A 12,683-nucleotide genomic window follows, 5' to 3' on the forward strand; every position below is an offset into this window, starting at 1 on the left:
TGCCCTCCAAAGAAGATATGGCATCTTCTGCTATTCACTGTTAACAGAATCATTTTAGCTCCCCAGGTGTGTGTATGTGATTTATTTAGCAATTGCATCTGCTATCTGCAGCACATGAATTTATTATACTGGCACAGTTCCTAGTAGGAAGGAGTCCACATCACAAAACCCATTGCTAGCATTGAAGTGAAACGTTTACTAGTCTCCACAGAGTGGCTATGGAAACTGAATTACCCCCATGGTCCCTAGAAGTGAACTGTTCCCTGTTGAGGCACTTTAACATGGGAGCTTTCACAGTTAAGGAGCTAAACAGAGGAGTCAGTTTCCAGTAATATCAATCTGACATTTTCCACCAGTATTTAATTCACTTAAAAGAAAATTAAACAACATTGATGGATGACACATGACTCTCCTTAGCCTGCACCTGGCTAAAAACCAGAAATGTTACATATCAAATTTCAGATGGCTCAGGAAACACACCAAAAGAGAACTTTATTGTGAAAACTCTGTAAGCTTTCAAGTCTACTGTATGCAGCTGCAAGGCAGCAAGCTGGAGCCACAGCTAAAAGTGAGTGATCCAAGGGTTACTTGTCAAATTTTAATTCTGAATGGGTTGCATTTCAAGTCAAAACTGGAAAGAGGTAGAGCAAGCTGAGTGGGGTGCCAGACCTACCATTTAAATTACCCTAATATCTGGCAAGCAGCTTTTCTGAAATAGGTAAATTTATGGACACATCACAAAACATAGTCAAGATTCAGAAAGCTAATATAACTGGATCCTGCCTTTGTTATTTACATGGAGCATGAACACAGCTATCATTCAAATGTGTTTTTAAAAAAATGGAACTCTCCCCCAACCCAGCCCCCAGTAGTTTCTTTGGATACAGTAACGAAATTAGCAACTATTTGATACACCACCAAACCAAAAGATCTTTGAAAGATTAAAGGGATTATATTTAGGGTGACCATATGTCCCAGTTTGTCCAGGACAGTCCCAAATTTAATAAGGCAGTCCTGGCTGGTTAGTGAAAAGTCCCAGAAGCAGAGGCAGGCAGGCAGGAGAATGGGGTGCAGTCTGGTGGGGAGGCAGTGACATGGTGTCAGGCAGGCAGGACCGCTGCTGCTGTGCAGGAGCAAGGCAGGAGGACTGGAGTGGTGTCCAGCCCAGCCCACTCCCTATCTTCAGCTGCTGCTCAGGAGGAGCTGGGCTGGGCACTCCACTTCCCTGCTGGACTGTGCCCTGGGCTCCTGCCCGGCTGCCTCTGTGTGCAGCAGCGCTGCTGACTTGGTTGGGGTGGGAAGGGGGGGAACAGCAGTATCCAGGATTTCCTTAAAAATAATATGGTCACCCTAACTTTACTGTGCCTTCATATTCAGGGAATTCAATGTCAATGATACCTTCAAACTAATATCTGTCCAGTAGATTCTGTTATCTGACACATCAAAATCCAAAGCGGATGCCTCCTTGACTCCGGTAAGAGGAATAGCTACATCATTATTGTTGGTTTCAAGGGAAATCCTATGGATTGCTGCTCTGCTAGTGAAAACCAGGAAGGCTTCAGGGATGATACAGGTCTTCATGTCACTCAGCAACTCCAGTCCTATGGGACAAGCACATCTGGTCTCCTGAGGTGTGAAGAAACACAGGTGGCTGCACCCGCCATTATTCTCAGCACATGGGTTGGTTCCTAGAAAGCAAAAGATGGTTCATTAGGAGGGAAAAAATGGCTTGAATGGAAATGCAACATAGCTATAGAACTGAGAAATATCATAATGTTGTGATTGTTAAGGGAGGTTTCCAAAACCAACTCAGATCTTCTGAACCAAAGATGTGAGTTTTAGTCCTCTTATAAACATAGCTCGCTGCTCTAAAAAAGTCTCTTCTAATTTTTTTTCAGACAGTTTGATCATTTTGTCAAGGCAGACACAATTTTGTATTTGTTCTGCTTGTTTATTTTTGGCCAGACAACTGATCTTCATTTTTACTTGAATCATCCATTCTTAAATGTGTGAGAATTCAAGTGGCAGGCACTGGTGAGAACAGAGCTGAACAACTGCAGCTTCCCTCAGCTGTTAAATATAATCAAATGCTGGGATTCATCATCAGGAGTAATTCCAACAAGATCACCCTCCTCCCCAATTTTAGTTATGCAAACCAGTGCTTTTATGAATAAACAGTGAGGGAATTTGGGGGGAGAGAGGGCAAAAATACAAGTCTCTGTTCTTTAGCTAAATGAAGACAATCCTCTTTTTCTTTTTCTCCTTTGCTTCAGAGCAGGGACAGATTCCAGATCAGATCCCCAAGCTGGCAAAAGTCAGCACAGAGATCCACTGAAGTTGCTGGCGCTAGCCTGATTCAGACCAGCTGACAATGTGGTCCTCCAGTGCTGCTCAAGTAATTTCTGTTCCAGTGATTTAAGGAGGCTTCTCTGCCAAAACCTGTACCCCCCTTCAAGTGTCACTTAAAGCTTATGATCTCATTAATTAAACTCATCACAGTTTTTAGATGTCATCAAAGCAAATTCAGAGGCAGACTGGAAGAGTACTGTAAAACAACAACACAAAATAGTAACAGACCCTCTATGTCTGTATACCCATACTCAGGGGCTTGGGTGGCCTGGCATGAAATTTTATTTGCCCTTATTTTCATCTGTTAGATATTAGGGTGTTGTGAAACTTACTGCATTACAGAATTACTTATTTCACAGCATATCACGTTACAAGCTGAGAGCTAAATTATGCTAAAAACATGATCCACAGACAAGCTCAAGATTAGTGCAGTAATGGGCAGGATACCTCCTCAGTGTGCCACACATTGCCTGAAAATTGCTCAGCACCCTCAACTCTTAATCTAACTGTGTCATTTGGGCAGGACTGACACTAAACTGATTGTAACAGGAGAAAAGCACAGGAAAGAGGCTTGATGAGTTCCTGTCAGACCAGTGAAATGCCTGTAATAGGCTACAAAATTCTGCTACCCTGCTGAAATGTTGGGGAAGCAGCTGCCTAATGGTTTCAGAAGAGCAGAGCATGAAAAATGGCACACATTGCATTAATCTGCAATCTCAAAATTATGTGGATTTTCTCACTGCATTTGCACAGAAAACAGACTTTTCTCTTGTGACATTTCACTACTCTGGCTTTACAGAAATTAGGTAACCTCTTGCCTATAAACAGCATTAGCTTTGGAGAGCATAATTCATCTCGTCACAAGTAGTGGACGCTGCTTAATTAAAACCCAACCCTCTGGAAACCGTATCAAATCCATTTTGCATTGCTCATGCTTACCAAACACTTTGGTGACACTTGCTGCTTTGAGACCCATTAGGTCTGGCAACTGGTCTATTATGATATCCCTGCTTGCCCTTGTTTTGTGAACTCTTTCAATGCTTCGCCTCTGCCAGTCTGTCCAATAGATGTAGTCCCCCAGCAGCGTAAACCCAAATATATGTGGCAGTTTATCTTCTAGGAGGGTCTTCCTCATTGTTCCGTCAACATTTATGACCTATGGACATAAGAAAAGGAGGGAAAAAATAAAGTTGCAATGAAAACACTGCTGATTGCATGCTAGGAACTCCAGCAAGCAAATTCAGAGGCCTAAACCCTATGAGAACAAAACTCTTGATAATTCTGAATGGACGTAGGGAACTGTGTAAGGCACAAATGAAGTGCTACCTTTTCTATAAAATATAAAAAAAGCTTTTTTGTTTAATATCTAAATAGAGAAGGCAAGTATCAGCTGTGTTAATTACATATATCACACTCTGTATCATTTTTAACCTTTCTTTAAAAACAAAAGGTAAGTTGACTTAGTTCAAACAAGAAAAGAGCCAAAATGACAACCATGCAAGCAGTCATCTTGTAGTTACATTACGGCAGCAATTTAGACATGAAGAAGGCATCATAAGAGCAGTCAATGCTTATTTCCCTTTAACCCCTGTTCTCTCCAAGACTCCAAGAGGGGGACTTGGTTGCTAAAAAAGATTTCTTCCCTTTAGCTACTTAAAAACAGCATGAGATTATCAGCTGTTTTTGCAAGAGCTGGGTCATTCAAATTCTACAATTTCACAATGGTAGAACTCACTGCAAGAAACTATACTCCAGCATTTAAATTCTCAGTGTGTTTTAAGCTCTTAAGATTGTGAAGAGAATCTTCCAGATGTAACAAGATGTACATCAATGCAGATCTGTCTCTGAGGCTGCAGACAGGCTGAAAAGATTACAGAGATGCTCCCAAATGTCCCACTTTGTACATTAACTCCAATACCCAAACACGAACATGTGACACATCCATACATTTCACAGCCAATCGTTTTAGCAGAAACATCCAGTTACAATGGATCTTTGATGGATGCAATGAGGGACACTAGGGCAGGGTGGCTGCTGTCAAAGGCTTTCAGGCAATGTGGTATTAATAGAATTTACACACAGTACCATCCAAGGCACAGGCTAAAGTAATTACCCTCTTCTCCACAAAGTGGATGGAAAGAGGACAATCATCTTCCTGTGCCAAAAACTACAACCACCTCCTGGATCAAAATACCTCCTTGTACCTTCCCAGGAGTCAAAATCCCTAGAGCTATACAGCTGCCACTCTATACAGCTGCCAAAGCTTGTAGCTTCTTCCCTTGCCCCAATAAGAAGTGCAATGCTGCTACTTTTTATTTAAAAAAAAACCAAAACAAGTTAAATGTTTTGTGGATTTTTGGTTTAACCTGAATATGTAGAGTGAAGTGGCATATAGTTCAATTTAATATTAAAAGCAAACAAAGTGAATACTGTACTTCAATTAAAAACTGCCACCATTAAACTACTGAAAAATTCCAGGCTGCATGGGAAATCAAAGAGAACTCTGTCATGCAACTCCGACCCTATCACCAAGTCCAAAGAATTTTGAACATTTTTATCCAATCCAGCTGCCATTAGATCAGTGATTCTCAACCAGGGTGCCACAGTACACTGGGGTGCCATGAGATACTTTGAAGGGTGCCGAAAAGTTTGAATATCTAAGCAGACAGATGCAAGCTCAGGCCTATTCCTGCCTGACTGATCGCCCACCCCCTCTGCAAGGAAGTAAGTAATATAATCTATAAATTACTTTTTGAAATTGGGTGGCACTCAATTCACAAATTATGGAGGGGTGCTTGAGTCCAAACTTAAAAATGGTATGAAATTATCAGCTGTTTTCAAGGAGAGGTATCTCAAGTCCAAAGATATTGAGAATCACTGCATTAGATGGTGGTCATTAGCAGGGGCAGAACCAGGAGGGGTGGTGTTGAAGTGGTGCAATCGTACCCTCTCTGATTCCCAATTCATCCAACTTTCAAAAACAACTGCCTAGCAGGGGCAGAAGCACCTCAATTCAGGCAGCAATGAGAGAGTTAATTGACTTTATGGATAGGCGTTAACAACACTCTTTTCCTTTTTAATGGTCTTTAATGGTTCCACTACTGAAACTATCCTTACTTCAGCAATTCTACTGTCTGTTACCTGCTTCTAGTAACATAGCTCCCATTTCACAGCCTTGCACACTGTTTTTTTAACTCTAGAAACATTAACTCAGGTGTGGAAATAACTTTCAATGAAGCACTGAATGCACTGTCAAGATACTCAAAAAGGCTAAGATTTTGTTGTATGAATCTGAAAGATATGTACATTTAACTACAATGACTACAGAACAACATATTTTTATATTGTTTTGCTTAGTCTGTTGCATTTTTATAGATAATATGTCATAAAGCAAATTAATGCACATTCCAATAAAGGTTTTTATTGGAGTTTTTTTTTTGTTTGCTTCAATCTTAAATTGAATACTATAGTTCTAGGTCTCTATCTTATTAGTGAAGAGGGAGACCTGGTTGCTAAAATCATTTTTAACTGGAGAAGAGTGCGTGTTGCATTATATGTGATGATGCACCACACCATCTACACCCTGCTTTTCAAAAATCCTAGATTACTTCATAGTCATTAGTCTCCATCACTGCTGACCTGTGTAGATTGTGAATCACTGTTCAAGAAGGGAAAAGGCTTTCTATTTCATTATTTGTATTTTTCAATCTATCTAGGTATTGATATGGTTCTTAACACTGCAGTATTTGAGTACTGCATAGTTGTTAATGCATTTTATTATCACAGTGGCCCTCTGAGGTAAGGAAGTATAAATACCATGTTACAGATAGGGAGCTGAGACCTGGGGTAGATTGTTTTGGCCAAGGTTATGTAGGAAGTTTGTGGCTGAAGCTACAAATTTAATTCAGATTTTGAGGCTGAGTTAAATGTCATTTGACTGTCTTTCTTAGAGCCACTCTACATTACATTTATGTCACATTTAAGGTGCCAGAAAATGGCAAAACCAGCCATAAAAATGTTCTATATAAAATACAGACTATTTTTATGGCTGGTTTGTATGGTGCCTTAAATTGAATGTGGCATGTTCACATACTGGGGCTCTCCAGGGATGTTGTTCAAAAATCAACTGGTTGTCAGAATCAGCCTTGGATAGTCCTAGCCTCCAACATACATGCAGACAATACTGTCAAGCCCCAGCCTGCAGCGGTCCCAGTCTCCTACCAGCTGGGGGCTTCCCTAAGGCCAGTGCTGATGACCAGCTGATTGTCACCATAAGCTCCCAGGGCAGCCCCAGTTCTTCAGCTGGGCCTGGGGCTGCCCTGTGGGTAGGGGACATCATCACAATCCCAGGCTCCTCCTGTGCTGACAAGTAGAAAGGGCATGATCCTGATCTTAAAATCATACTTCCTGCTGTGCCTGTGTGGCTCAAATCCCATGGTGCCTTTAAACTAAGGTGTGCTAGGGGGCTTATACCAGATAATCCTTTATCTTCTCGAAGCTATACTATGCATGAGCTTTTTTGATTCTGTCACTTGGACATTCTTTTTGGAGTAGTATATTAAATCTATACTACATGGAAAGATAGATAAATATCTTTATAAAACTGCTTCTATTTTCTTGTGACTTACAAACAAGAAGAGAATAGTCGAGGCAGATTCTGAAGAATGCGCTATAACACCTTAGCATGCAAAATGTGCTAACCATTGCTAATAAGGTAGACAATCCTTATTTTCTTTTGAATTATAACTCTAGTAAAATATTAATATAGAAACCAAACTAATATTCTTTCTATTAAATGCTAAGAACATATTACAGAGCCACGAAGCATAAATTCCATAATGGGTTCAATGCTGATGGCTTGTTATGCTGTATCTGTCTAGTAGTTAGGGATATACACGCATATGCCTGTAATAAGCTAAAGTATGGAATACAGGTTTCCCTCGCTTTATGCTGCACATGCGCTCCTGGAAAATGGTGCATAACTCAAATTTGCATAAAGGGAACCCACTTTACAATGTAACAAATAGGGATATGTTCCAAGATCTCAACTGTACTGACTCCCAGACCCATTTCTACCACTTTTACAAGACAACTTTGGTACTCACCACCAGCAGACAGTGCACGTAAGCACAGGGCACTATTATAATGGGTATGGCTGTTACAAAAACATGCGTCATGGACAACGAGCAAGGAGCATAGATCCAGATGAGACTATATTTTGGTGTGCATCACTCCCACAACGCACCGCACAAAGCAGCTGACTGCTGGCTTCCACCACACTGATCACATAAGACTGAATTTACCTCGCATATAATGAATTTTTGGTAGAAAAAGGGTCATTGCATAAGAGTGAATATGCCGATACAGAACCCACATAAAGCAAGGGAATCCTGTACTTGACGGATAAGGGCCATGTTCCCATGAAGACAGAACTTTGAAATTGAGCACATTCTTTCTGAATGGGCCTCTTAGTACAGAAAGAAAACCTCAGTTATGAAACTTGGCATTTCTACAACAGTTCAGTGAAAGGCAGGCAAATTTAACAAAGTCACATGCTTTTCTTTCATGTCCGGACCTGAGGAAGGGCATATCATGCCTGATGGCTTGTCTAATTTATCTCCCAACTATACTGTTGGTCTAGTAAAAGATAACGCCAAACAAATGTTGCTTCACACACATTCTCTAGAGTCTAGATCGTCATGGCTACACTATCACTACAAGAACGCCTTCTTTCAAAAACAAGTCAGGTTAGGTACGAGGCTTGCCATTTGGAGATATTAAGTAGGGGTGTGTGAAGCTTTGGTCACTGATTTGATTTGGAGGCGATTCGGCCCAATTCGGCAGCCAAATCTGTACATCCAAATCGAATCAGGAGACCCATTAATCTCTCTGAATTGAATCAGAGGCCTCCAAATCGATTTGGAGAGATTTGATGATTCAGCCGTAGACACAGGTTTATATGTTTTTTCTACATACCTTGAGGTACCAGGCATGGCTCATGAAAACTGAGATGATGGGGCAGATAGAGCGTCCCATGGGAGTGCGAGGGGGTTCACCATGGAGTGCATGGGGGACCCCCTCTGTCCCCCGGCTCAGTGACTAGTGCCTCCTGGGTCTGGGCCAGCACCCGGGGCCCCCCCACGGCCGATTGCTGAGCTGGCAGAGGTGTTTGGGGGGCGGGGGGGGGGGTCCACCATGTGCTTGGCAGTGGGACCGGAAGTGGACTGGAAGTACTTCCAGGTCCACTGCCAGGCGCGTGGGGGACTCCCCCGTGCTCCTGTGGGACACTCCATCCGCCCCACCATCTCAGCGTTCATGAGCCACACCTGGTACCTCAAGGTATGTAGAAAAAAAACATATAAAGGTGTGTCTATGGCTGAATTGCTGATTATCAGAATAGAATCTTCTGATTCAGATTCGGCTGAATTGAATCGGGACAGTGATCCGAATCAGCAAATTGAATCACTGTCCCCCGAATCAGGCCGAATCCAAATTGAATACTGCCCGCTTCACACGCCCCTCATATTAAGGCCTGCTGTAGTCAGTTCTAGCAAGCTGGTTTTAACCAGGAAAGCACATGCCAAGTGCTGGAATTTCTAGACAAATCTAGCCAAAACATGCAGAGCTGCCCAAAACTGTACTGCATACAGAAACCTCCAGTATAATGCACTGTCTACCTTACTGTAGGGCTTGGACATTTTAATCATTTTCTAAACATGTATTTAAGGTTATGTAGCACATAGCCCCTAGTTGTACAACCTTCAGTGTACTGTTAACAGACAGATGGAAGAAAAGACTAATCTCTACCTGATCAACCCACTTAGTGCCTCTCTTTCTTTCCAGAAAGCCAAGAAAAGTGTTTCAACTCTTCTCGAAATTAAAAGCAGCTATTTTTGAAAGGGAAAAGAGAAGACTGAAAAAGCAGAGGAGTGGTGCATAGGTGTCAATCTGAAGGATAAAGATAACCCTCCGGAGACATCCTGGAGCTATGGGAGACTGACAAGTCAGTGGACTCCTTTCAGATAAATGTCTCCAGCTTGAGAAAGCTAAAAATAACACTGCGATTTCTTAAATCTAAATGTTTCTGGGGAGTTTTGTATTAACTAATCAGACCATAATTCCTCTGCTACATAAAGTAGCAGAGACTAAAATGATTAATGCCTTTTCATTTAGTTAAGCTAAACAGAGAACATTAAAAAAAGAAGTTGGGGGGGGGGGAGGGCATTGATGTCTGCAGTGAAAATCCAAATGGTTCTGCAATTATTTGCATGACATCATGTCCAGGCAAACCCCAAACACTCATTTATTTAAAGGAGTATCAATCCCACAGGCAACATGCTGGCCAAATGCTCCAGGTTCAAAAGTTCATTTTGCAGATTCAGGTGTGGAAGCCAAGCTGGGTGCCATATTAAGTAAACAAGATATAACTCTTTCTGCAAGCAGGACAATGCAGCAGCAACACTTTCAGCCAAGTACTTTTTCTAAACATGTGAGAAATACTAAATGGCAAGATATCATTTAATTACTGGGACCACTGACTAGAAGACACTGGTTTAGGATACCTATGGGGAAATACTCATTATGTATATTCACATACAACTCTATATTATTTACTTGTGCAAGCTGTGCTGAAGTTATAAAATAAATAGAGCTGTTTAGGCAATCTGGTCGCTTCCTGTACCAGTATAGGATGGTGCTGACATTATGTGATACATGATATGTAATGAAATGGAGATCTGAACTGTAGCATTGATCAGAGTACAAACATTTTCTGAAGTGTTACATCACGGCTGTGATGGAATTGGCGGAAGTTCTCTCTAGCATAGTTTCTGACTGGCAGAATGCCTAACAAACCTAAGCAGCCTTCACTTGGAAGTAGAAAGACAGATATGGTCTTCAGAATTTTTCTCCTTGCTAGGTATTATTGGTTCCAATCCCGGTCACTGGGAAATGATCATGTCAACACATGGGAGTAGGTGGTAAAAAACTAGTTCAGTCACTTCTAGTTGACTTTTGGCCAGCTATACTCATTTAAAATTCAACCACATTGGCAGAATTTAGGTGTGCATCATTGTAGCTGGATTCTAGCCCTTCGTGACTAGTTAGTAAATTTCATTAGGTAAGAAATCAGTCCATTGCTGGCTGAGACAGACATTTCTAACGCCCACTGATAAGCAAGCATGTTACAGATGCAGAATTGTGCTACAGCAGGACTAATGTCCCTGGTAGATGTTCAATTAAAGTTATGATGGAATCAGATCCTCAATCCCACAATTATATGGGCATGGCAGGAGGCACCATTGTGGGACTGGGGATCTGATCCTAAATTGTGTCCTACTGCTGAGGCAGGGGCAGCCTGGGATCATGATACTGACTACTGACAAGTAGTAAGCTGGGCACCCAGTACATCTGGCTTGGGGCGCCAGTCAGCTGATTGGCCTAGCCACATGTTCAATTTAATGCGCAGTGGAAACCAGCCATAAAATTATTACATATATTTTGTATAATAACTTTGTGGCTTATTCCCTGTTTTATTGCACCATTAAATGCATGAATATGCAGTCGGGTTACTATGTAATATGTGATTAACTGGTTAATCAAGTCTTAAGTATAACAGTTGCCAGGGGCTCAAGTCTGTGATGGAAAGAAAAGAAAAAAGAAAAACAAAGAAGAAAAGAAAAAGAAAAAAGGAGAGAAGAGAGTGAAAAAGAGAAAGGGAAAGACAAAAAAAGAGAAAAAAGAGAAGAGAAAAAAGGAGACAAAAAGAGGGGAGAGAAAAAAGAACAGAGAAAATGCGAAAAGAGAAAGCGGAGAGAAAAAAAAGAGAAGAGAGAGAAAGAAAAAAGGAGAGGAAAAAGAAGAGAAGAAAAAGAGAAAAAAGAAAAAAGAGAGGAGAGAAGGAAAGAAAGAGAAAAAAGGTAAAAGAGAAAGAGGGTGTGTTCCTCGCTGCCCATGTCTCCCATCACTACTGGCTGAAGCTTGGGCCTGCTGGTCCAGGGCAGTGTCTGGTGGAGGGTGGCAGTGACACTCCAACAACAGCTACCAGGGCTGGGGTGCTCAGGACTCCCCAATGGTACTGGAGTAGGGGGAGTCTGTACCTAGGGCTGGGATGGAGAGCCTGGCTGAGGGAGGGGTAGCACTAGGTTGCTGAGCACCAGGGCCAGGCATTTGGGCAGGATGTGGGTGGTGTGGGGGGAGGTGCCGCAGGCCTGGCCTGTGAGGGGACACCATCTGGCGAGGTCAGGATGCCAGGCTTGGGGGGCTCCCGGCTTGGCCTTCCTGTGCACTGGGCACAGTGCAAGTGGGGTGGAGTTGCCCCCAGTGAGGAGGCCCAACTGTGGGAGCCCCAAGGTCCTGGAAACAGCTGCTGTGAGCAGTGCTTGGGGCCGTGCCATCTAGGAGCCTCTAGCACAGTTGCCCACTGCAGCACCTGCCCAGGCCCTGGCCTTGCCCACCCACAGCTCCCCTCCAGGGGCGTGGCTGGGCTGGAGGGTGCAGCCGGGGGGGCAGGGTCAACAGAACACGGACTGTGTACCTGCCTGTATTTTCCTGACTCTGCCCCCGGAGCCTGCCGTGGCCCTGGGTCCTGTGTCTGCTTTGGAGAGTCTGGAGCAGCAACTTAAAAAAATATTTTTTTAACAATTTCCTCACAGACCTCCTGGCGTGCCAAGGAAAATACGTCTCCACATGCCAATAACTGGCATGTGTGCTGGGGGTTGCACATCCCTGGGCTATATGATGCCACCATAGTTACAACTGTTACTACTGTTTAATCTTTGAATGGGCATATGCCTGGAATTGAGATTAGTCTGCACAAATTCACAAAAGACTTAAATGGTAATGAATGAGATCTTTTTATCATGCTAATTTAAAAAAAAGGATAATGCAGTAAATATCAGATGAATCCAAATGACTGGAAAGCAGTAATTAATTTGGCACTGCCTGTCAATTTGTGTTGTAGAGCTGATCTGGCATTCAACCAGAAAGAGAAAAATGTTACTTATGAGGCTGGACCTGTGGTCAGTCAAATCTCAAGACAGTCATAGATAACTGAAAGATATGAGTTCTTGAACTACCTAAAAAGGTCACTTGGGAACTAGTTGGAACCTGTGAACACACAAGTTCCTTTCCTCCTCCCAAATGGTCTACAGGTTTTAAGTCACTCTCTACTCAACCAAATTCAACCAGTGGCACAAAAATATGAAAAGCTTCACATCTTCAGTGTATTTTAAAAAGAAAATTCAAAAGTCTACTCTTCTTGCTCAATGTGAACAGAGGAAATATGCAAGCACCAAGACAAGCACTACAGGAGCATGTTGCAAACATGTAGGGAA

At 42.3% G+C, this 12,683-nt stretch overlaps 1 protein-coding gene across 5 annotated transcripts in view; it reads right to left on the reverse strand.

Moving 5' to 3' along the window:
• The window catches only part of LRP5 (LDL receptor related protein 5), a 250,039-nt gene that overhangs the window by 50,128 nt on the left and 187,228 nt on the right, over positions 1–12,683 (reverse strand). For all 5 annotated transcript variants that reach the window (XR_003092970.1, XM_025198577.1, XM_014517749.2 and 2 more), the window contains exons 8-9: positions 3,289–3,505; positions 1,399–1,688 (exon numbers count right to left, since the gene is read on the reverse strand). Coding sequence is in view for 4 of the 5 variants with exons in the window: in XM_025198577.1 (XP_025054362.1) it covers positions 1,399–1,688; positions 3,289–3,505 (507 nt within the window). In the remaining variant the exon portion in view is untranslated. The remainder of the gene's footprint in view (positions 1–1,398; positions 1,689–3,288; positions 3,506–12,683) is intronic.

This window comes from Alligator sinensis, unplaced genomic scaffold, assembly GCF_000455745.1.
Source record: "Alligator sinensis unplaced genomic scaffold, ASM45574v1 scaffold907_1, whole genome shotgun sequence".
NCBI classification, from domain to species: Eukaryota; Metazoa; Chordata; order Crocodylia; family Alligatoridae; genus Alligator; species Alligator sinensis.